The following is a 25601-nucleotide window of genomic DNA, read 5'->3' on the forward strand; positions in this document are numbered from 1 at the left end:
TGTTTCAGTCACTCCCCTCCGGCAGAAGGCTGCGGTCTATCAGGACCAATACCTCACGCCACAAAAACAGTTTCTTCCCTTCCGCTGTTGGCCTCTTCAACAAGGCCAAGGGACCACACTGACTCAAATGACTTATTGCCTAAAACACTCTGCTTTTGCACTGCACCATAACATGGTATCTTGTACATTTGTATTTTTTGTAATATTTGTATTTTTGTATTTTTATATTGTAATTTACGGCAACTTATATTTATCCCACTTAGTACTGCTAGTTTATGTACCCTTAGTATAGTTAGTCTACATATTTAAATTTTAGGTATATGTTTATTGTATGCACCTTCCTGCCAAAGCAAATTCCTTGTCTGTGCAAACTTTCATGGCGAATAAATCCCTTTCTGATTCTGATTCTGATACAAACATTTTCCCGATCTGACTCAATGTAGCTGCTGGACATTCCAGATTCAGCCGCTATAAAATAAGCTAATTACTAAGTCTCGTGTCACCAGTCCTGTTGTTACCGAATGCCGATATAATACAAAATGCCTGATTGGTTATTATGTATTATCTCTTACAATGTACTACAAATTAAAAATCTTGTTTGTTTAACATGCAAATCATCAGAGCGTGCTGATCACTGCCTGAAAACATGCAGCATGCGAACTAAATAGAAGCCGAGTGGGGAACAGTGCAAGATTTTACAGAGAAAGATTTTGTTGTCTTGGCCGGAGAAGATAATGTGATTCGAATTGGATGTGATTCTTATAATAGGCATTTTAATTTTTCAACCCAGCTCGTTAGCATGAGCGAAGTAGAGCACAGATCTAGTAGAGCACAACTTACGTTTTTCAGGTGGTAGGCTACATCATATTCAACGTCGAACTATGAAAAATAAACCGTTGTTGGCAGAGTTTGCATTCAACGTTTTTCGAGTCACCCGGTACTTTGTAAATGTACTTTATTGAAATGCTGCCATACCACAGACAGGGGCGTCTTAATAGCACTTGAGGCCCCTGGGCTATGGACTTTTTTTTTTCATTTTTTGAGGCCCCCCACACGCTAATCGCACAATCGCACGAGTTGCTTGTATTGTTATTTACATTCCGTTGCACGGTTTAGGCTGAAATTGAGTTTTTGTGGTAAAAAGTGCTTTGTGTCAACGAAGGGAACTCAGTGCTAGCTTACGTCACAACGTCAGCACACGTTAGCAATGACGCATGGATACAACGTGCATTGCTGTTGCACAGCAAATATCGTATCGTACCGTGGTGTACTAGCAGCATTATACATTTAAGCAATTCAAGACTTGCATGTACAGTAAGTAATGTCACAATAAATAATGTATTTAAACTCAAGCTTGTGTGGTGCGTCGCTGTATTCAATGCCACAGCCTAAACTTTATGTCAAAAGAAACGTTAATTTCTGGCGCATTCAAACAATCCCCTCAGTGAAGTTTGGCTAGCAACAGCAGCTAGGCTAGCTTGCTCGTAGCACAATTCAGCTTCTCCACGCAGGGCTCTACACTGAGACTAAAAAGTCGCGTCTGAGGGCATATTTTCAGTTAGCAGATGGTACCGTTTGAATCGCGATTCCATCTGAAAAATACTGCCAGTGACAACGTTGTAAGAATAGCTTGTCTCAAAGGGGGTTCAGCTTGTTTCATATTAAATGGACCCATCTGCAACCGACGCAAGCAAGCACACCCTACAAATTGTACCCTCTCTAGTTTTTGTTACATTTTGTTACATTTTGTTTAGATAAGGGGGAGGGGGGGGCCTCCCCTGCCTCCACATACAACACCAGATGCCACTGTAGAGCAGAGTAATGACATTGCGAATACAGACTTTTATCATCATTATTATTTTGTATTATTATTAAGAGGCCCCTGATTGGTCGAGGCCCCGGGATTAAGCCCAGGTAAGCCCGTGCATTAAGGCGCCACTGACCACAGACTTCTTTGTCATTTTGACTAATAACACCGACAAAGTAGGTTATGGCAGAGTTTGTAGTTCGGCAGCCAATTGTGCTCGTGCCGTGTGCAAAAAAACCCAAAACAAAGCGCAGATTAACGAAAGGGAAAACAGTAACACCTTTTCTTTTAAGAGTTGCTTTATTTGTCTTAAATAATATAATCTACAATTTCTGTAGAAAATTTCTTTAATTCAGCAATGGTGACACAAGCGGGAATCAGGTCTCACACTGCCATACGGCATCTCGACTAAAAAAATCTTAGTCGACCAAGAGCGTATCGACCAGAAAATCGACTAGTCGACTGCCCTAATAACTTCTTTGATTTACACATAGGAACCTTGAATTGTGAACTGAGCTCGGGTAGTTGATGTCATGCAGTCCCAGCATGCACCATTCAATATCAAAGACTATGACAGCCTGCAAAAGCCTTGTTGTTTATGATCATTGAGCAATGCACTTTTAGTAAAGCTCTCTCTTGGAAGTCGCTTTGGATAAAAGTGTCTGCTAAATGAATAAATGTAAAGACTCCAAAGTAGGACGAAGGAAAGTTGATTAGATAGTTAGCGGCAACGCTCCTGTTACCCAGAATGCCCCGTAGCAAGTTGAAAAGCTACAGAGTTAAAGGTTTAAGCTTAGTTAGGTAAGCATTGTTTGGAGTTTTTTGTTGTGTTAATTCTGTTTTGATATGTGTAATGTGATGGTCTGTAGTTTGGATAAATTAAGTGTTTACCCTGAGTGTGAATGTTGTCCAGTTAGATGGTGATCTAACCTGTCTTATAAGATAAATGTGTTGAGAGCAGAATTCCTCTCCAATTCGTACGGCTACCCGGTGCTACAGTTGTAAGTATCTGGATACTGATGCCAGCATCTGGATGCTGTATGTTGTACACACAAGTTTTTAATGAACATGTTAAATTGAGATATCTTGTTTTGGCTTTATTTAATATTTTTATTTATTGAAAATGCAGTATTTTTACATTGAAGTTAAATTAATAAAAGTAGTATTTACTGTTAAAGAACAGCCTGTAATGTAATATCACAGCTATATCTTGTAAATTTGGTACTGGAACGTGTCATAACATGGGTTTATAATCTGAACGTACACAACGTACATATGTTTGTACAATTACAAATCGTTTTTCCCCCCGCAAATCTGTTTTATTCAGGATAATAGTACACAATTGAGAAATGCTGTTTTTTACAGAGTTCAATTAATAAAAGTCATATTTACCGGCAAAGAACAGCCTGTAATGTAATATCACAGATATATCTTGTAAATTTGGTACAGGAAAATTACAATAATGTTACGGTTAATTAATGTTAATTATTTTTTATTTTTACTGTAATTTAATGGGTTTAATCATCTGGCGCCCCAGCTGCCAATTTTTTTCCTGTTTTTTTACAATGTTTTTTTTACAGTGCAGGCTATCAGGCTAGTAGGCTAGCAGACCAGCAGGCTTGCAGACTAATAGGCTAATAGCATTTTTACATTTACATTTTTTTACATTTTTAGTCATTTAGCAGACGCTCTTATCCAGAGCGACTTACAGTAAGTACAGGGACATTCCCCCGAGGCAAGTAGGGTGAAGTGCCTTGCCCAAGGACACAACATCAGTTGGCATGACCGGGAATCGAACTGGCAACCTTCGGATTACTAGCCCGATTCCCTCACCGCTCAGCCACCTTGCTCCCCTAACAGGGGAGCAAGCTTAGGGCTAACAGGTTAGCAAGCTTAGGGCTGGCAGGCTAACCAGTTAGCAAGCTTAGGGTTAACAGGCTAGCAGTTTAACAGTCTCACCCTGGCAGATACTGCTGTCGGAGGTCCCACTCATGTGGAAGCCTGCGTCGCAGCTGCAGTGCTGGGCGCGGTCCACTTTGGTACAGCGCGGCCGGCGGCTGAAGGCCGGGTCATCCATAACGCTCCACTCTGGCAGCGCTGGACGCGAGAGGAGAGGGAGCTTAGCCTTCATCCTACGGGCCTGCGAGTGCCTGGGCACCACTGGACACACATGCGACCACACACAGACAACAAGGCACACATACACAAACACAAGGAAAACACTCACAAGCACACACACACAAAATACACACATACAGTACATCCTCACCATGACATGCATACAGGACAGTGACAAGACATGGACACAGACAATACTTAACAACATCATGACAGACACACACACAGCTTAGGGTCCGTACGGTCACGGAAAAGTTATGGAATTTTCAAAATTTTGTTTTCCAGGCCTGGAAAAGTCATGGAAAAATTCAAACATATGGAAGTCATGGAAAAGTCATGGAAATTAGTTATTTTCATGTTATTAATTAATACTTTTTTACAACAGAAATATTCTAATAAAAGATCTGCCATGACCTGAACAAGGATCACTGCGCGAGCTCATTATGTACGTTATAGACCAATGCTGAATCCCTGGCGGTTGTTTACAGGCTGTACTGCAGTTTCCCTCCGACTATCACGTCTCGAGCTCGGGACATGCATGGTCAGCATGCAATAATATTGCATGCTGACCACGTCAATGATGTAGTGTTGGAGGTAACTGTTTACCACAGATATTAGCACAACGTTAACTAGCAAGCTAACTAAAATTACGGTAGCTATGCCAGGCAAACGTACATTCAACAATGCTTGGCTACACATGCCACAATTTTCATTGTGGATATCTAAAGCTCAAAACGTATCATGTGCAAAATGTACATTTTGTGGAAAAGAGTTTGACGTTTCCAATATGGGTGAGGCTGCGTTAACTAGCCATATGAAAGGCAAAAAACACCTATGCCGCGTCGCGACCGAGACAAACAACACTCTCATCCCCAGCTACTTCAACCCAGGACCAGCCATTGTTCCCACTATGAATTCCACTACGAATCCTACTACCGCTGTTCCCACTACGAATTCTACTACAAATCCTATCAAGCAAACATCCATATTGGCCACTGTTAATAGGAATGAAGTCCTAGCTGCCGAGGTGTTGTGGACTTTGAAGGTAGTGAACTCTCATTGGGTGTGCTTTGCCTTCGGTAAGGGCACAACCTTTGTTCTCTCACATATATATTATTATTATTCTTTTTGCCCCCCTAAAACTCAGTCAATATTTGGCCTACATAGACAAAGTAGGTGTCAAAAGTTTCGGCTTGGTAGCTATTGAGTTGCTTCTATTGGAATTTACGTTCCGTTGCATGGTTTAGGCTGAAGTTAAGTTTTTGTGGCGGAAAGTGAAGCTAACGGTGGCTAATTTGCTAGCCACAGTCACTGACGTTACTAACGTCACAACGTCACGAAAACATGCGTGACTACCTTTGGCAGAACATTCGTTTCGCATCTGTTAACTTGGGGGATAGCTAGGCTAACTATAGCTTTACTGCAAGGCAGCTGCAGAAACGCCACAAGAAAAGAGGCCAGGGTGATAACTATTTACTCATTTTACTTTGTGATATGACACACAATTGTGATGTGTAATGTACAATATAAGCTGATATTATTAAGGAAGTACATCTACTTTCGGAAACAGTAGTCTACTATTTCACTGAAGTATTAGCATCATGACATTAGCCTGTGTTGCCCGGGCAACACATACTACAGTGGTCTATGATGTAGCGTTATCTGTTTTCAATCGTTAAAATAAACATTCCTCACATATACATTTTCGTTGTAGGATTTATAAACGATTTGTTGGTGAAATTACCATTACCTGTCGTTTCAAACCAGTGTAGCTCACTGCAACGCTGTAGCTTACGCGAGACACACTACAAAAACATCTACACTACACAGCTGTTTAGGAAGTCAAACAGCGACAGAACATGTTCGGCACTCTCCTTACTTAAATCAACAGTCTATCTAACTACTAACCTGAACTTCATTGCCACAGCCTAAACGTTGTCAATCTGTCAATTAATTTCAGTCTAAACCATACAACGGAACGTTACTCATCGTTACAGAACTTCTCATCATCCCGGCTAAACCCTCCATCTCCCACGATCTCTCAATCACCCTGGGATCTGCGACGGTGACCCCTTCATCCTCTGCCAGGAACCTTGGGGTTACCATGGACGACGAGCTCTCCCTCACGGCCCACATTACTGCGGTCTCCCGGTCGTGTAGATTCACCCTCTACAACATCCGGAAGATCAGGAGATACCTGTCTGAGCACTCCACCCAGCTGCTAGTCCAAGCACTCGTCCTCTCCAAGTTGGACTATTGCAACTCTCTGCTCGCTGGTCTCCCAGCATGTGCAACCCGCCCTCTTCAGAGGATTCAGAACGCGGCGGCCCGCCTGGTCTACAATCTACCCAGACGCTCCCATGTTACCCCGCTCCTCATCTCTCTCCACTGGCTACCTATCATGGCCCGTATCAGATTCAAGACCCTGGTATTGACCTTCCGAGCAGTGAACGGGACTGCACCCGTCTACATCAAGTCTCTCCTGCAGCCTTACACCCCCACCCGCCACCTACGGTCTTCTTCAGACAACCGCCTGGTGGTCCCACCGCTCAAGACCGCCCGGTCCCAACACAAGCTCTTCTCCTGTCTGGCCCCCCAGTGGTGGAATCAACTCCCCACCTCCATCAGAGACACTGACTGTCTCTCCACCTTCAAGAAAAGGCTCAAGACGCACTTGTTCCGGGAGTACAACGGTACTTAGGAACGGTTCGCTTGACCCGATGTTAGTTTCCTCAAGGATCACAATGACTCTTGCTTAGAGACTTGTTGCTCTTGTGGTTAGTGGTAACTGATTAAAATTTTTGGTTCTCGCTGTGATATATTGTTTTATTACTGTTGCTTGCTTTTTCCCACAGGTACACTTGCACTTATAGCTGTTCATGTTGTTTGGTTGTGACTTGTTTAACTACATGCTCTTATGGTTCTTCCCTTTGGCACTTACTTTGGTTGTTCACAATGTGTGCTTCATGTTTTGGCTACTCGCGATGTTTTTTGGCTATCTTGTTGTTATGATCAGTGACCTATGCACTTTGTAAAGCTCTCTCTTGGAAGTCGCTTTGGATAAAAGCGTCTGCTAAATGAATAAATGTAAATAAATGTAAATGTTAAATCCAATTCAACCAACGCAATCGCTACCAAGACGAACACAGCAGTAGTCTAGTACTGTACCGTAGTAGTACAATTTACCGGGGCAGCTTCTCCACACAGGGCTATATCGCATTTTGCGTTGTTACTGACAATGATCGCTACCAGTGAGCTTTTTATGAATGAGCGATTTTCCACTAACTAAATGTCAAGCTTATTTACGTTTTGGGGGGCATATTTTCAGTTAGCAGATGGTACTGTTTGAATCGCGAATCAATCTTCTACTGCCGGTAACGTCGTAGAATAATCTTCAAAGGGGGTTCTTTATTCATGAATGAATGCAATATGAGTAGGCTAAATGCTTGAAAATATCACGAGAAGGGAAAAACTTAAAAGGACGTTTAAATCATAGAGATTAGGTCAATTTTTACACAGGTCTGCCAAATTTATTCGTTTTGATTCAACGATGAGGCTGCCTCTTGCAGGGGAAATGAGAAGACATCTATTTCATTCTACACTTCACTCGTATTTTCAGTTGTAAATGAGCAGCAAAAAAAATATGCTTTTAAATCTATGTAATCTTTATAAATAATAAGTATGCATTTTTATATAACATATACAGAAATATCAGTTGTAAAAATGTCATTCAAAAACTGACCCCTGTGCAACCGACGCAAGCAAGCACACCCTACAATTTCCCCAGAAATTTTACCCTCTCTAGTTATTCATAGTCATGCAAGTCATGCAAAGATACATCGGTCATATTTCCCAATATGTTCCCAGACAGCCAAATAGCATCAAGATTTGCAGTGAAAGAAAATGTGTGTATATCAGTACATTTGGACTCGCACCTTACTTTAAGTCCCTCACGGTGCGAGAGGTGTCCAGACAACTTGCATATATAATGCTCTTTGACGAGAGCTTGAACAAGCACTTACAATCAAAACAGATGGACATGCATGTCAGAATATGTGATGGTGGAGAGGTAAAAACGAAATACATTGGCTCAGAATTCATGGGACATTACTCTAAAATTCTCTTTATGCACATTATATGTTATGTTGTTGAATATAAATGTATTATGGTATTTTCTTTCCTGAAATTAATATACATTTCTAAATGAAAAACTGTTGTTCGTTTTTCATTGTGATGCAACCTATTTTCATCTCATTCATAAATTTGTTTGAATGAAATGTATTAATTTGTTAAACATGTATTAATTAGTCAGTTACTAAACAGATATTAATAGTCAGTTTTATTCATAATTTGTTTAAATGGGTTGGTAAATGCCGAAAGTTATTCAGCATGGAATTTTGGCTAAAAGTCATGGAAAAGTCATGGAATTCCATTTGCCAAAATGTCTATGAACCCTGACAGCTAGAGGAGGAACCTCTCTCACACGACACACATATACATTCACACACACACTTGTATTTACACACACAGACAAACAAACACATACTCACATGGTTAGACACATACTGCTCTCTGACACTCACAAACACAAACAAACACATTTACTGTGTATACAGGCAACAATGTCTGGTTGTGTGGGTGTGAGTACTGACCCGTCTGGGTCTGGTGCTGGCAGCGTGACCCACTCCAGTTCTGTGGACAGGTGCACCTGTACTGGCCCCGCCAATCCACACATGTCCCTCCATTAAGGCAGGGGGCACTGGAGCACTCATTCACATCTGGAGAAGGAAAGGAGGAGGAGCAAGAGGAGATGGGTAAGAGGAGAAGAGAAAGAGACAAAGGAGAGTTGAAGAGGAGGAGGAGGAGAGGAGATGGAGGAGAAGGAGGAGAGGAGTAAGAGGAGAGGAGAAGGAGGAGAAGTGCAAGAAGGAGGAAAGGAGAAGGAGGAGGAAAGGAGCAGGAGACAAGGAAAGGAGAAGGAGAGGAGTAAGAGACAAGGTGAGTCTCCCCCACCCAGCTGAGTTACACATAAAGGAGGAGGTCTCATAGTGACACACACACACACAGCTATAGCAGAAGGAGCATCTAGCTGAACTAGATCTGTAGACATTTAGAAGATGTGGTTCTGTACACGAAACACTGCAAATGCCTCAAACCACCAGAGACTGGGCATATGTGTGTGTATGAGTGTCTGAGTGTGGATGTGTGTCCATGTGTGTCTTATTACCTTTACTAGGTTCAGCACCAGCACTGTAAACAGTTATGTTTCTAACCCCAACCCTCACCTGTCTCTAGAAAGGAGAGGAGTCAACAACTGTCTGTCTCTCAAGAGGAGAAGATACACACGTACCTTAAAACTCCTTTCAAGTTATTTTTTATCTTGTTTGAATGGTGTTCTTTTAGGTCTAAATGTACCCCCCACCTAGACCATCCACTGAGGTATTTTTGTCCACAGGGGTTCTCTCCTGCTCATGTTAAAACTTGCTGTCTGACGCTGGGGTTAAGGTGGAGAGGGGAGGAAGAGAGGAGTAAGTAAGTAAGTAAGACTTTATTTATATAGCACATTTCATACAAAAAAATCAATAAAAACAATAATACAAGGAGGAGGAATAGTAAGAGGAGGATGTGAGAGGCGGAGAGGGGAGGAGGAGGAGAGAAGCAGGAAGAAAGGAGGAGGTGAGAGGAGGAGGTGAGAGGAGGAGAGGGGAGAAGTGGGAAAGGAGGAGAAGAGAGGAGGAGAGGGAAAGAGGTGAGAGGACGAGAGGGGAGGAGGCGGAGAGGGAAGGAGGGGAGAAGCTGGAGGAGAGGGGAGGAGAAGAGCAGAGCAGAGAGGAGTGGGGGGCAGAAAGAGGGGCGGGGGAGCGGGACAGAGGGGGGAGAGTAATGGGGAGCAGACTACCTACAGTGGAATGCACTATAGGTGTTTCCATGTGTTCCCAGACATTTAATGCCACTTTAACGAGAGCTTCATTTTGCGAGTTTCAGAGTCCTGCACTGATTGGAGAATGGGCCTTTTTTTACAATGTATTTATTGATTTTCAGTTTGCAAATCTCATCCAATTGTACAACAATAGAGCAATACACAGCAAACATTTTCACCCTATTCCCCCCCTCCCATAATAATAAAGTAACTAAATAATAATTTAGTTCAAAACATAATAAAAAGAAACACAAAGGTATATTTTACAGACTGAATAAAGTGTTTTTTTTGTTGTGGTTTTTCCTACTAGTTAATGTACATAATCAGATAGGTGTCCTACTCCCCCAGAGCCTGTTCTTGCTGAAGCAAGTTACCAACATTAGTATTGTCTTAAGAAGTACATAAAAGGTCCCCAGATATTATCGAAAACATTTTGTTTACATCTAAACAGGGGAGTCAGGTGGCTGAGCGGGCTAGTAATCCAAGGTTGCCAGTTTGATTCCCGGTCATGCCAACTGACGTTGTGTCCTTGGGCAAGGCACTTCACCCTACTTGCCTCGGGGGAATGTCCCTGTACTTACTGTAAGTCGCTCTGGATAAGAGCGTCTGCTAAATGACTAAATGTAAATGTAAACATATTCGTTATCTTTTCCATTGACATGTTTGAGGCCATTTCTTTATCCCACATACCGATTCTTGGTCCATCAACTTTTTTCCAATTAAGAGCAATTATACGTTTAGCTTGTAATGTACACATATCTATGAATCTGAACTCTTTACTTTGTAGAAGTGGTATGGTAGGATATAAACCAAGAATAAATAGCTTGGGATTCAGTGGTATTTTCTGTGACAGAATTTGATCAATCATATTAACATGAACATAAAGTTGGTAAACAATTTTTTGATTCTCGTGAACAAGGATGAGGGAGGGGGTAGGGGGATATTATGGAACAAATAAAGAAATTTGGGGAGTATATTCATTTTTAGAATATTCATCCTGCCAATAATTGAGACAGGTAAGGATGTCCAACGCTCTATCGAGGAAATACTAGCTTCCAGAATCGGGTCATAATTTATCTGGGCAATCTTATTCACCTCAGAGACCAGTAATTCCCAAATATGTAAAATTATCTGTTGACTTGAAAGTGGAAGTGCAACCAGGACTATTTTTCCTCTCTGATTCATTAAGTAGCATTATAGATGATTTTGAGCAATTAATTTTATAACCGGATATTTTCCCAAAAAGTTTCAATAAGACTTAAGAGCGCTGGGATAGATCTATGTAGATTTGTAATCATTAATACTACATCATCGGCAAAGATTGCTATCCTATGTTCTAAATGACCCTCTCGAATTCCATAAATATAGCTGTGTGACCTCACCGCTATAGCAAATGGTTCTATCGCAAGGATAAAAAGCAATGGCGATAATGGGCTCCTTTGCGGGAAACTTCTACATATGTCAAAAGGTTTAGAAATCTTACTATTAGTCAAAACGTCTGCAGTAAGCCCTGTACAAAGCAATCTAACCCATTTAATGAATGTGCCTCCAAAGCCAAATCGTGTTAACAACTCAAACAGATAAGGCCATTCAACACGGTCGAAGGCCTTCTCTGCATCAAGTGAAAGTAAGGCCGTGTCTGTAGCCTCCCTCCGACTGTGTAAAATATTGAGCACTCGTCTGACATTACGAAAACCCTGTTTCCCTTGAATAAACCCATTTTGGTCTTCCCCCACTACCCCTGGTAGAAGGACCTCTAATCTCCTCGCAATAATTTTACAGAGTATTTTTGTATCCGAATTCAGAAGGCCAATTGGACGCATATTTTTCACATTTTGAATTTGGTTTCCCTGGTTTTGGAAGTAAAGTGATTAAGGCACCCCTCATAGATGTGGGGAGAAGACAATTTTTAAAGGATTCCTGAAACATCTCCAAAAGGGGTGATATTAATTTGGTTTTAAATTTTTTATAGATATCAATAGGGATGCCATCTGGGCCCGCTGATTTTCCAGCCTTCATACAGTCAATTGCTTCTGCAATTTCCAATTCAGTTACAGTTTGATCTAACGCTCTACTTTCCTTTTTGGGGAATATCAAGATTGTCTAAGAATTGTGTCTGTGTGTCCAGATTAGAACACTCAGAGCTGTATAATTTCCCATAGAATATTCTGAAGGTCTCATTAATCTCTGTCGATTCCACTATAGTTCTACCACTTGGGAGTTCAATACAATTAATAGATCTTTCCGTTTGTTGTTGTTTAATGCGCCATGCTAGAAGTTTTCCGGGCTTTTCCCCCTGATCATAGTAAGACTTTTTGAGTCTCATTAAATCAGCAGCTGCTTTGTTAGCTGCCAATTCATTGTACTGTGATCTAAGCAGTAGAAGTTTTTAAAGTACATCTGTAGATATGTCTTATGATAGATTTCTGTTTCCGTTTTTTTAATTTCCTCATCATATGTCTTCATTTCAAGTTGTGTATCCTTTTTCTTTGAAATAGTGAAAGAAATGATCTGGCCTCTAATAAAGGCCTTGAAAGCATCCCATCTTATACTAGCAGAGGTCTGGGACTTGTTACAATCAAAATACAGGACTATTTGTTTATCTAAGAATTCCATGAATGTGGGATCCGTAAGCCATCACGGTTGAAAACGCTATCTTGGGGGATCACTCATTAATTTAGTATCTTTATTAGTGGTGGGCCGTTATCGGCGTTAACGCGCTACGTTAACGTGAGACTCTTATCGGGCGATAAAATAAATATCGCCGTTAATCTATTCTCAAAGTTGGTTTGGGAGCTGGGTCTATACTACGCAAGCTATGATGACTTTCACATTGTTATTTTAGCGCGGATGTATACCTAGCCGAATTGCACTGTAAGGGGCGAGAACGAGTCTTCGAACCTGTATGTATGCCTTGTGTATGAAATTATGCTATGAAGCCGCCTGGTTTGCTTCAGGGAAAATGTATTTTTAAGAAGCTTCCCAATGGAAACCTCGACAAGACTAAGGTTTTTTGCACCTTGTGCTATGCAGAATTATTTTACTGTAGGAGTTCTTCCAGTCTCAAATACCACCTAAACGCAAAGCATCCCTTAGCTAATGCGGAAGATGCCGGGCCAAGCACTGATGTAGCGCAGTGGAAGAGTCGTCGTCAAACTACGATGTTTGAGTGCAACCCAGGCAAGCCCGTCGGCACAGCTCTATCAGCCAAGCTAACTAATCTAATAAACAGTTAATAAACACAAGTACATCTTATTGAACATAATTTATTTTCATCACCAATTATCATAGTAGAACAGCTTTCTCAAGCAGTTTGTGATGCATTTTGGAAACAGGAGATGAGCTCCTGGTCTAATGCGCCACCTGGCTTGAGAAACCCGTTCTCAAAGACTTACTTTTAGTCATTATTTGGGTAGCACACATATTCGGAATGCCTTCGGCGGAATTCAAATGAGCCATTTTAATCTAAATTAATCTATATTAACGCCAAGATTACAGTGAGATTAATCTAGATTAAAAAATGTAATCTATGCCCACCATTAATCTTTATAGGTCAAGGATACAGCTCCGTGGTCAGAAAGGACTATACTACTATAATGACATTCGTCAATTTTGGATGCAAGTAGTGCTGAAACCAAAAAGTAGTCTATGCGTGAGTGAGTTGTATAAGGGCTAGAATAGCAGGAATACTCTACTGCATTTGGTTTACCATGTCTCCAGATATCCAACAGATTCAATTCCTTCATAAAATGGAGTATTGTCTTTCTCGACTTATTGTGAGTACTATCTAAACCAGCCGACCTGTCTCTTGAAGAGTCTAATGTAGAATTAAAGTCACCAGCTATTATGTATTGCCCAGTGAGATTTGATGCAGTCAAAAATAACCCATCATAGAATTTAGGATCATCTTCATTGGGACCATAAACATTTATCAGAGTTAAGGTTTCAGACAATAACCTACCCTGGACCATGATACCTGCAGAGTCCTTAACTACATTATGTATCCGTAATGGGACAGATTTGTGAATTAGTATCATAACCCCTCTAGCATGAGTGGTGTAGGGAGCAGACAACACTTGACCCTGCCATCTTCTTGCTATTGCTAAAAGCGTCTGCTAAAATGAATAAATGTAAATGTATTTTGGAAACATCTTCACTTAACAGATGTGTTTCTTGTAAAAAACAACAACTTTTGAGTTCAAGGATTTTATCCTGCTCATTACTTGTTTCACCTTTGTAAGTTTGTTCAGACCTCTACAATTCCACGAAGTCAATTTTACCTTACAACTATCTGACATTAATTCCAAAATGCATTCATGTATCCATAAGAACCGTTTCAGTAAAGTACATTGACAAATCACAACCGCAAATAGTAGATATAATAAAGTAAAACAAAAAGACCCAACCCCATATGCCCCCGAAGTCCATACGCTCTGGACCTCCCCTCCCATCCCACACTTAACTACCGATAAAGCGAGTTTCTCTAACTTTTCCTTCTCCCTCTTTATCTCTAACTAGCTTTCTCATTTTTTGTGAATACTAATCATAAGTAAAATACAAAATGTAACCATGAACTATGCAACACTTGCAACCTGTAGCCTAGTCACCAGTCCTACTATAAAGTTAAACCGCCCGAACACATTCAACACAAACCTGGAACCCGCGCATGTAGGCTGAGGACGGAGATAAAAGGAAAAAAGTCCATAGCCTGGCCACATATAGGCGTTAAACAAAACAAAAATAATAGACTGATCACCTATCCTTTAGTGGAGATGACTAAAAAATAAAGTAGGGCTACTTTGTTATTTTCCTGTCGTAACCTTCCAACGTCGATCCCGTCTCAGTCCTTAGTTCAAAGGGATTGGATAAACCTGTCCACTTTCTGCAGGAGTTTGAAAGGTCTGAGATCTCTCTTGGTGTGTTACCAGAAGCCGGGCTGGAAAGATTATTCTGTGCTTGTGAATCCCCTTGTCTCGCAGCTTCTTACGCACCTCATCATAATCGCGCTGCCACCTGTGCACACCAGCAGAGAGGTCCACATGGAAACGGACCGGCTCATTCTTGTAAAGGACCTGTCCCTTGATTCTAGCTGCCTTCAGTACTCGTTCCCTGTCCTTAAAGTTCAAGAACTTCATAATTAATGTCCTTGGACGAGCCGTGCGAGAGTCATTGTTTGGCGGAGCGCCTATTCTATGAGCCCGCTCCACTACCAAGTTCTCTCGTGGTTCCATATTCAGAGCCTCAGGTATCCATTTCCCCAGAAACGCAGTTGCATCCTGGCCCTCTGTCTTTTCCGGTAGCCCCACCAATCTCACGTTGTTTCGTCGACTTCTGCATTCCAAATCGTCGACTTTGTCGGTAAGGCTTTTAACTGTGCTTTCCAGCACACTAACTTTGGATGATAGCTTGTTAACGTCGTCCTCCACATCAGAAATCCGTTGTTCGGCCTGTTCCATGCGGTCTGTGCAGTCCTATATCTGTTTGTTTACATCCATAATCGTTGCTTGCACTCAATCAATTTCATCAATTTTCTTATAGAGTCCACTTTTCAAGGACAGTATGGCTTTTACGATATCTTGATTGCTATTCTTGTCTGGGTTTAATATTTCGTTGTCTGCTTCGTCGAGGTCGTACTCGTTAACCATATTGTCAGCCTGCATGTTGCTAGCCTCCTCAACCTACGAATGTTCGTCGTCTTGCCGTGATTTCTTTTTATTTGTCTTTTTTGCATTTTTTCCTGACATTTTAATTCTGGGTACTCTTATACAAGTGTTGCGTGACTTTGGATAGGATTCTGATTAGTATTGTTGGATTAAATTACATGCTAGCAGCAGAGCTTAAAATTTGCGACCTCCTAGCACCTCGCCATAACCGGAAGTCCGAGAATGGGCCTTTTATTCCTGTAAGCAGAGCCCCTTGAGCCCTAACATTAACCCCTTCAACCCTAATTCAGTCCTAACCTTAACCCCTTCAACCCTAATTCTAATCTTGTCAACTGACACAGGACTGCCCTCTACCTCTCCTCCACCCAGGTATTTAAACATCGCCCAGCAGTCAGGTTGAATGATACTGAGACCAACAGGTTAATACATTATCCAACAGATACAATACATGATAATACATAATCCAACACAGATACAATTCAGGATAAAACGACAATGTGGCAGTCACATAGCCCCTCCTTCTCGCCCCTTTTTCCTGTCATCCTCCTGTTCCCCTTCCACCTCTCATCCCCCTCCGGTTTTCGACTTCCCCATCTCTGCTAGACTGGTAACAGGCATTCCTCTGGTTCATAGAGATCTGATGGGGTTTGAGGGGTATAGAGAGTGGGGGGTTTGGGGGGTGTAGGTGGTTGAGTTTTGGAGATATAGAGGGTGGTGGGTTTGGGGGGTACAGAGGGGGGTGTTGGGGGGTGTATATGGTGGGATTGGGGATATAGATGGTGGTGTTGTGGGGTAGAGGGTGGTGGTGTTGTGAGGGCGGGATTAGATGAGATCCATGAGATCCAAGATGGCGCCGATGAAGGCTGCCTGGGTCGTTAGGTGCGCTCTTTTTTGTTTCGTTATGTCTGTTAATTCAGTGTTCTGTCAAGATTTCCAGGGTTCTCTAACAATAGAAGTACATCTAAACATCAGGACTACAATTCCTGTGGATTTATTTGCCACTTTTCTGCTTCCAGCGGCAGAATTAGTGGGAATTATAGTCAAAGCCACCCTCGGCTTTGTCCTAGCAGCGAAGCGTCGTAGGAGAGGCAAACGAGCCGGTGCACTGGTGCGACTCCGTCGGCATGGGGCACGCACAGCATTACCGGGGATATTTCTCTCCAACGTGCGTTCACTGAGCAACAAACTGGATGAACTTCAGCTACTGGTGTGGAAAAACAGAGACTTTCATTCATCTTCCGTTTTGTGCTTTACGGAGACATGGCTGAGTGTCCGGATTCCTTGGTTATTGTGCTAGGCGACTTTAACAAAGGAAATCTCACTCAAGAACTCCCCAAATACAGACAATTCATCAAATGCCCTACCAGAGAAGGAAACACCTTGGATCACTGCTACTCTACAATCAGCAAAGCATACCATGCGGTCCCCCGAGCAGCACTGGGGCACCCCGACCACGCCATGGTCCCCCTGATTCCTAGATACAGGCAGAAGCTAAAGCGCTGTAAGCCTGCTGTGAGTGCTTGGACTGCACTGACTGGGACATGTTCTCGACTGCTACCAATAGTCTGGATGAGCTCACAGAGGCTGTGACATCATACATCAGCTTCTGTGAGGACTGCTGTATACCAACACGCACCAGGGTGAGCTACAACAACGACAAACCCTGGTTTACAGCTAAACTCAGAAGGTTGAGGTCAGCGAAAGAGGCCGCGTTTAGGAGTGGGGACAGAGACAGTTTCAAGGAGTCGAAGAACAGGTTTAGCAAGGCAGTGAGGGAGGCTAAATGACTGTACTCGGAGAGACTAAAACACCAATTCTCTGCAAACGACTCTGCTTCTGTCTGGAGAGGGCTCAGGCAGATTACCAACTTCAAGCCCAGAGCCCCCCACTCCACTAACGACTCCCGCCTGGCCAACGACCTGAATGAGTTCTACTGCAGATTTGAAAGACAATTGGACAGTCCTGAACTTCCCCTTCCCACCCAGGAGGCCTCCCACCTCCCCCCCTCTACAGTGACAACTCTCTCCATTCAGGAGGGTGAAGTTAACAGACTTTTCAAGAGGCAGAATCCCAGCAAAGCAGCTGGGCCGGACTCTGTCTCTCCAGCCACCCTCAAGCACTGCACTGACCATCTGTCTCCGGTGTTTACCTACATCTTTAACACCTCCCTTGAGACATGTCATGTGCCAGCCTGTCTCAAGTCCTCCACCATCATCCCTGTGCCCAAAAAGCCAAGGCCAACATGACATAATGACTACAGACCCTCTACTGGACCCCCTGCAGTTTGCCTACAGAGCCAACAGGTCTGTGGACGATGCAGTTAACATGGCCCTCCACTTCACCCTACAGCACCTGGACTCCCCAGCATCCTATGCCAGGATCCTGTTTGTGGACTTCAGTTCTGCCTTCAATACCATCATCCCCGCCCTGCTTCAGGACAAGCTCTCCCAGCTGAACGTGCCTGATTCCACCTGCAGGTGGATCACAGACTTCCTGTCTGACAGGAAGCAGTGCGTTAAGCTGAGAACACAAGTCTCCCAGATGGACTCCCGGTCCATCAGCACTGGATCACCCCAGGGCTGCGTCCTTTCTCCTCTGCTCTTCTCCCTGTACACCAACAGCTGCACCTCTAGTCATCCGTCCATCAAACTCCTGAAGTTTGCGGACAACACCACCCTCATTGGGATCATCTCTGGTGGAGACGAGTCTGATTATAGGTGGGAAGCGGCCAACCTGGTGACCTGGTGCAGCCAGAACAACCTAGAGCTCAGTGGGCCTCATTCACCAAATGTTCTTACGAACAAATTTGTTCTCAAACCCCACTTACGCAGTTTTCACAAAGATTCTGGCATTCACCAATGTTTTCTTATTTGGGATTTGTTCTTAGGTAAGAACAGAACTTACGCACACCCAAGAGCACTCTTACGCACAATTGAGAGCTGACATGTTTGCGCAAAATAAGTAGTTATACCTTTTTCGTCCGTTCTAATTTAAAATGGAATATTTCTCTCCTTTATAATTTTCCAACAAATAATTATCATAATTTGACTTTTATTTTTATTTTTTATAAATACACACTACACTTACACTTCTGCTCATTTGTAAAGCACTTGGAATTTCCATTGTGTATGAATTGTGCTAGGCCTATATAAATACAGTATTTTACAATCGCTATGACAATGTTTTCAATACTTATAACAAGTTTCCTAAACTCTTGACACAGTTAGTACAACATCCATCTGTGTTGGCTATACAATTAACACATTTCTTGTTGCTTTGACACAAAATGTATAGAATAAACACAAATCTTAAATGCTTGAACTTCTTTTACTGCAACTGAAGCCTTTATTGCAGCAATAATGTTTCTGTCTTCTTTTTTTCAATACAGTAACCGTACATTCTATAAAGCTACTCTGAGATGGGTCATTCATTTTTTGTTCTGAATTTCTGCAACAAAAGAAACAAAATGCATGCATTTACTAAACCAAACTAAACAAAAATGTAAAGAGGCTTCAAAAGGAACTGCATTGCAAAACACAATCTATGATCCATATACTGTGAGACCTGACACATATACTGTATAATAGAATGCAGTTTCTGTAATTTCATCTGATGTAAGTGTTTTTTTATGACATGTGCTATGATTGATTAAATGTTCCTGTTGAAAGAGAACGTGTGTTAGTGTTTTGGTAGACATGGTGTCATGTTTAGTGTATTTTTGTGTTATGAAAATGAGTGTTTGAATTTAGTTTACAATGTGTGATTTTTAGCATGAAATTAACAGTTTTGCCAATTGTGCGTGGTAGGTGTGTTGGTGCATTAAGAGTTAAGGAAACTTGTTAGATGTATTGAAAAGATTGTCATAGTGATTGTAAAAAAAACTGTAAACTAGCCTTGCTTTGCCTTCAATTCAAATCAATTATGTTAACAGGGAACGTTGCCATCCAATAATAAGTGACTTATCACTGTATTTATAGGCCCAAAGTAGGCTTATTCCGCACACTAGGACTTCACCACACAATTGCGTATTTATTGCTGCTGCAACATTTTGCAGATCATTCCCTGAGGAGGGAACACATCTTCCTTGACCATACCGATTTATTTGCAGAGAGCGACGAGTAGGCTACCTGTTGGAACGCTTTAGGCTACAAAGAGCAGTCCTCATGGATATTTGTAACAGTCAACTGATTTCTAGGCTGTTTTTTTGCTTAAGAATTCAGATTGAATAAATGAATGCAGTTTCTGTAATTCCATCTGATGTTAGTGTTTTTTATGATATTGTGCTATGCTTGACTAAATGTTCCTGTGAAAAGAGAATGTGTGTTAGTGTTTGGTAGACATGGTGTCATGTTTAGTGTATTTTTGTGTTATGACAATTAGTGTTTGAGTTTAGTTTACAATGTGTGATTTTGAGCATGAAATGAACAGTTTTGCCAATTGTGTGTGGTAGGTGTGTTGATGCGTTAATAGTTTAGAAAACTTGTTAAAGGTATTGAAAAAACTGTCATAGCGATTGTAAAAAACTGTAATGGGGTGTTTACCTATGCTAAATAGGAGCATTACGACATATTGGGATTCATCATTCAAAGAACACACCTGCGAACAATTCTGCTGTTTAAGAACACGTTATGAATCACACATAGATTTCTCTTAGGAACTTCCTTAAGAACAAATTTAAGAAATAACTTAGGAAGATATTGGTGAATGAGGCCCAATGCTCTTAAGACAGTGGAGATGGTTGTGGACTTCGGGAACAATACAGCCCCACTCACCCCCATCACCCTGTGTGACTCCCCAGTCAACACTGTGGAGTCCTTCCGCTTCCTGGGCACTATCCTCTCCCAGGACCCCAAGTGGGAACTGAACATCAGCTCCCTCACCAAGAAGGCACAAGAGGATGTACTTCCTACGGCAGCTGAAGAAATTCAACCTGCCAATGACAATGATGGTGCACTTTTACACAGCCATCATTGAGTGCATCCTCACCTCCTCCATCACCATCTGGTACGCTGCTGCCACTGCCAAGGACAAGAGCAGGCTGCAGTGTATCATCCGCACTGCTGAGAAGGTGATTGGCTGCAATCTGCCTGCCCTCGAGGACCTGCACACCTCGAGCACCCTGAGGCGAGCGAGGAAGATTGTGGCCGACACCTCCCACCCTTTTCACTCCCTGTTTCAGTCACTCCCCTCCGGCAGAAGGCTGCAGTCCATCAGGACCAATACCACACGCCACAAAAACAGTTTCTTCCCTTCCGCTGTTGGTCTCTTCAACAAGGCCAAGGGTTCAAACTGACTTCACGACTCAATGCCCTTAAAACACACTGCTTTTTGCACTGCACAATACAATCTTGTACCTTTTGTATTTCTTGTTATATTTGTATTTTTTGTATTTTTATATTGTAAATTACTGCAACTTATATTTTATTTTATATTTTATTGTATAGTTTATTTTAATCTAATTCCACTTAGTATTGCTAGTTATGTACCCTTAGTATAGTTAGTCCTCATATTAAAATTTTACTAATTTAAATTAAATTCCTATATGTTTAATGTTTGCACCTTCCTGCCAAAGCAAATTCCTTGTCTGTGCAAACTTTCATGGCATGAAATGAAACACATTCTGAATGAAACACATTATGATTCAGATGGTGGGGTTTGGGAGTAAAGGTCAAGATATTCTCCAGTTTCGAATGTGTACATACAGAATCAGAATTAGGTTTATTCGCCATGTAAGTTTTCACAGACACAGAGTTTAGTTTAGTATGTACGTATTTACATACGCGAAAGCTACACATGCAGTATTGTTTACATACTCTACTGTTCTTTATGTCAACACTGATGTACAAAACATTTTGTGACTAAATACGTTGACAACTACTTCAGATTTTGTACCATAGCAATAACCATGACAACATAGGAGAAAGTAGGCTATTGCTTATTAGAGCTGTCAACGAATATTATAAATTCAAATATATATTCGAATAGTTGTTAAAAACAGAATTTAGTATGTGAAAATTACTATACGAATGTAAAAAAAACAACAACAAAAAACACAACAGCACCAGCAGCGTTGCGACTGTCTGCTTTGCGGGTGGGCATTACTAGTGTAGGCTAGTCGCTACTGTGCTGACTTTATATTGCATGGATAAAATAGACTAGATAGGCTACAACAGATTCATGCACTGGTTTTATTATTTGCCGTTTCATGCCAAGGAAAAGTTCCATGTTTACCACAGCACATCTCACTCGGAGCGTTTAATGTCGGTTCTATACTGTAAAACTTCAATTAATGTTAATAATATTTGTTTCAATCACTGAATGAAGCCTGCCATATTTGCGACAAGAATCGCGACCTTAAATTGCTTGCACAAAACTCTTGATCAGCACTCAGCGTTTTTTTTTATTGTTGTCGTTAATTTAAACCGCTATGCGCAGAGAGCGCGACGGTGCGGGAGAGTGAGAGAAAGAGAGAGAGAGAGAAAGAAAGAGCGCGTGTGTGCAAGCGAGAGGCCAAGGTCTGCGGTCTTAGCCATTAGTTAATTTACTTATTTTTGTGTAAGTAATATGTTGTTAAATAGGTTTAAACTTAAATAAATTACAAGTTGGTATTAATTTGTCCTGTCATTGACGTGCCTAATGCACAACCAGAAATTAGAATATATTCGAATATATGTGTTTTTTTTAAAGGGAATATTCGAACTTCATTTTTGAGCAATTTTGAAAGCCCTATTGCTTATGTCTGTCTAATTGCAATCCAGCTCAAACATTTGCTCTCTACTTTACAGCTGTTGTGTAGGCTACCTCTGATGTCTGTTGTTATTGCACCTTGTGTATGCATATGTTTTAAAAGCCAGGGAGACGTGCACAAACTACGCACCAAACGAATTCTGGATACGTGCAGCAGCCCTTCAGTGTATGCGTACATGTAATTAGTGTGAAGTATATTTCGGCCTTAACAGAGTTAGTCTGGGGACCCCATCTTACCTATACAGAGTTAGTCTGGGGACCCTACCTTACTTGTACAGAGTTAGTCTGGGGACCCTACCTTACCTGTACAGATGACGTTGGCTCCACTCCAACTGCCATTCTCCTGGCACACACGTGTTCCTGTGCCAACCAGGTGGTAACCATGGGAACAGGTGAAATGGACCTCATGACCCTCTAAGTACTTTGAGCCAAACTTCCTGCCATGGACAGGGTCTTCTAGAGGAGGGCAGGTGGAGGGAGCTACATGCAGGATTGGGAAGAGAAAGACAATGAGAGAGGGAGGGAAACAAACAGAGTATGAAGAAAAGAACAGAAATGTGTCCCTCAATATTCTGTGGGATTCTGTGCAGGAGGACATGCTTGTGTGGAGGGCACCAGACAGACTGTTCCTGGGCACAGGTTGGTTAGGGAAACAGCCAGGTCATCTGGTGCATTACAACACGAGTCATGGGGAACTTCAAACCAGTGGTGGTAAATGAGTATGTGTACTTGAAAATCACATGTACTGAAATTGTACTCTGTGTTTTATATGGGTGGTGGTTAACAATAAGGTATACAGTGTTCACTACTGCCAACCACACTATTAAATACATTGCTATTAACTTTGTAACATTTTGAAACAAAGATGAACATAAATACAACTAAAACATGAGTGGATGTACAAGCTCAGTGCAGCCTGGAAACTAACCCTAACCCTGGAAACTTTGAGGAAGAACAAACCCTCTGTTGTGTGATACTTCCTAAGCCAAATTGGGTAAGAACATAAATATGCAATACCAAAAAGACAAGATGATTTTAACACGGCTATCTGTCTTTAAAAAAATTCTAACAGGTTTTGTTTACACACACCAGAGCATCATCCAATAGAGTTCTGGAGTGACATCACTAGTATAATCACTTCCTGTGATTAGTATAATCACTTCCTGTCTGCTTTATTGTAACTGGTGGTGAAGGGGAGGTTGGATAATTATTCATTAGTCATCATTACTGACTAGGATCTTTGAATATCATTCAGTTAAATTAACGTAGCAATTTTTTTTAAGTATAAAGGGAAAAATTATTTAAACCAGCCAAGATAAATGATAGTGTATATAGGGTTAGGGTTAGGCAAGAGTCTAGTCCCAACGTTAGGGTTAGGGTTAGTCTTCCATTTAGTTATCACGTGACCACTTGGCTTACCATAGAAGACGTGAATGGTTCTTTTGCAATGGTCATTTCTGGTCTTTGGGTCTTTTATTAGGCTATTTTTCATTTTATGTCTTAATGTTCAGTGCATTGTAACTATTTGCCATGATAATTACATGTCGGTGTGATAATAAATTACAATTTAAAATCATACAAACTGTCATGATGTATTGTTTTAAATGCAGTTAGTGTTCTCTCACAATATTATCTGACAAACAAGTGTACAAATGGTGTTGATTATCGTTAAAGTTTATTTAAACTATACTTGAGCCATACACAAAGACACAGTCAATGTCTGTGTGGTGAAAGAATCATTTCTGTTTCCTCCACGGAGCCTATACAACGGTCCCAATGCGCAGCCACAAGAAAATTAACAAATCACTCTGAGACTACTCGTTACTCCAGAGCCACAGGGAAACTGTTTAGGGTTAGGGTTAGCTAGTAATGTGTGTTCTACAGTGTGTGTTGTCCTATAGCATTGTGTGTTGTCCTATTGCAGTATAGCAGTGTCTGTTGTTGTAGGAGTTCTCACCAGCTGATTGGTCAGCCTGAGGAAGCTTGGACACAGAGTTGTGGAGTAGCGCCATTTTGGACTTCATGATGCGGAAAGCTTCGTTAAACCTCAGCTCCTGGCCCTTCAGAAACCTCTCCATCTGGCGCAGCACACCTACCACCTGCTGCTTGTCCACGCAACTCTGCCACACACACAAGCACAAGCACAGTTACAGCCGGGGAATGCTCAAATTTCAACGAGGACGGTAAGGTTTTATTTTCGCTGTAAAAACAAACAATACATGTAACTAGAGTTGGATGGTATATTGGTACTGGTACCGTACTGAGGTATACTGGCATTAAGAAAAAACTGTACTTTTATGCGCTGAAACAGACAGTTGAACTGCAGTGTTTAAATCTGTAGGCTACTGTGTCTTCAAGAAAAGTGGAGCTACGAGTGATGTCATGCACGTGCTGTGATACATGCGGACGATGTTCGGAGAATTCAGTTCCCCTGTCCCCCATTCCGCGAGAGTGCGCCAAAAAGATGACTTTTTCTCCTGTTACTAGGTTGAGCTGTATCATCGAGTGTGTTAGTTTATAGTGTACCTACTTTCTTTCAGCAGTAGGAAAATGTATTGTTGCTTGTAAGTTAATTTGCAATCACATACAGGCTTTATAGTATATAATGTATTTTTTCAGATGTTTTATTGCTCATCATCAGATGTATGCAAATTCTAGCTTTCGCTGTTTTCAGAATCTGTAACACAGCTTATGCAGGGCTCTCAAGTCTCACGCATTCGCCGTGACTCTCACACATTTCAACCAGATAACACGCTCTCTTGCAAAACATTATATTTCTCAAGCTGAGAAGTAAGGGATAACTTTTCCCTCTATATACAATTAATGGATGAGGCACAGGCATTCGCAGTAAAGTTTTCCACCAAGTTGATAGTCATGTGTGTGTCAAATGCCACCTCCCAGCCAACCAGAAACACCAGCAGCACCCCTCACCCCGGTCTCCAGGATACCTGACAACGCACCCAAACATTGACAGGTATGGTTATCTCACGCCAAACTTTTGATAAAACTTGAGATCCCTGGCTAATGTGTCTAGTGTAGCCTACTATAATATACAGATAATGTATCCCAATTAGAACCGACAATGCCTAGTTCTTCATTAGTATTCTCTTGTTCGGACGATCGATTATATCTTTCTTTTTTTAATTATATATTTGTTATTAATATTATTATTGTGTGTGTCGTTTTTAACAACCTTACGTTCTGTTGCAGGCACAAATAAACTATAGCCTATTGTCAGTGTTGGGGAGTAACGGAATACATGTACCGGCGTTACGTATTCACAATACAAATTATGAGTAACTGTATTCTGTTACAGTTACAATTTAAATAGTTGGTATTTCGAATA

The 25601-nt window shown here is 41.5% G+C and overlaps 1 protein-coding gene across 1 annotated transcript in view; it reads right to left on the bottom strand.

Moving 5' to 3' along the window:
- The window catches only part of LOC136942912 (fibulin-7), a 44578-nt gene that overhangs the window by 15942 nt on the left and 3035 nt on the right, over positions 1-25601 (bottom strand). Inside the window, exons 2-5 of the mRNA XM_067235967.1 lie at positions 24213-24375; positions 22559-22735; positions 8578-8703; positions 3767-3967 (exon numbers count right to left, since the gene is read on the bottom strand). Of these exons, the coding sequence (XP_067092068.1) occupies positions 3767-3967; positions 8578-8703; positions 22559-22735; positions 24213-24375 (667 nt within the window). The remainder of the gene's footprint in view (positions 1-3766; positions 3968-8577; positions 8704-22558; positions 22736-24212; positions 24376-25601) is intronic.

Source organism: Osmerus mordax, chromosome 5 (assembly GCF_038355195.1).
Source record: "Osmerus mordax isolate fOsmMor3 chromosome 5, fOsmMor3.pri, whole genome shotgun sequence".
Classification (NCBI taxonomy): domain Eukaryota; kingdom Metazoa; phylum Chordata; class Actinopteri; order Osmeriformes; family Osmeridae; genus Osmerus; species Osmerus mordax.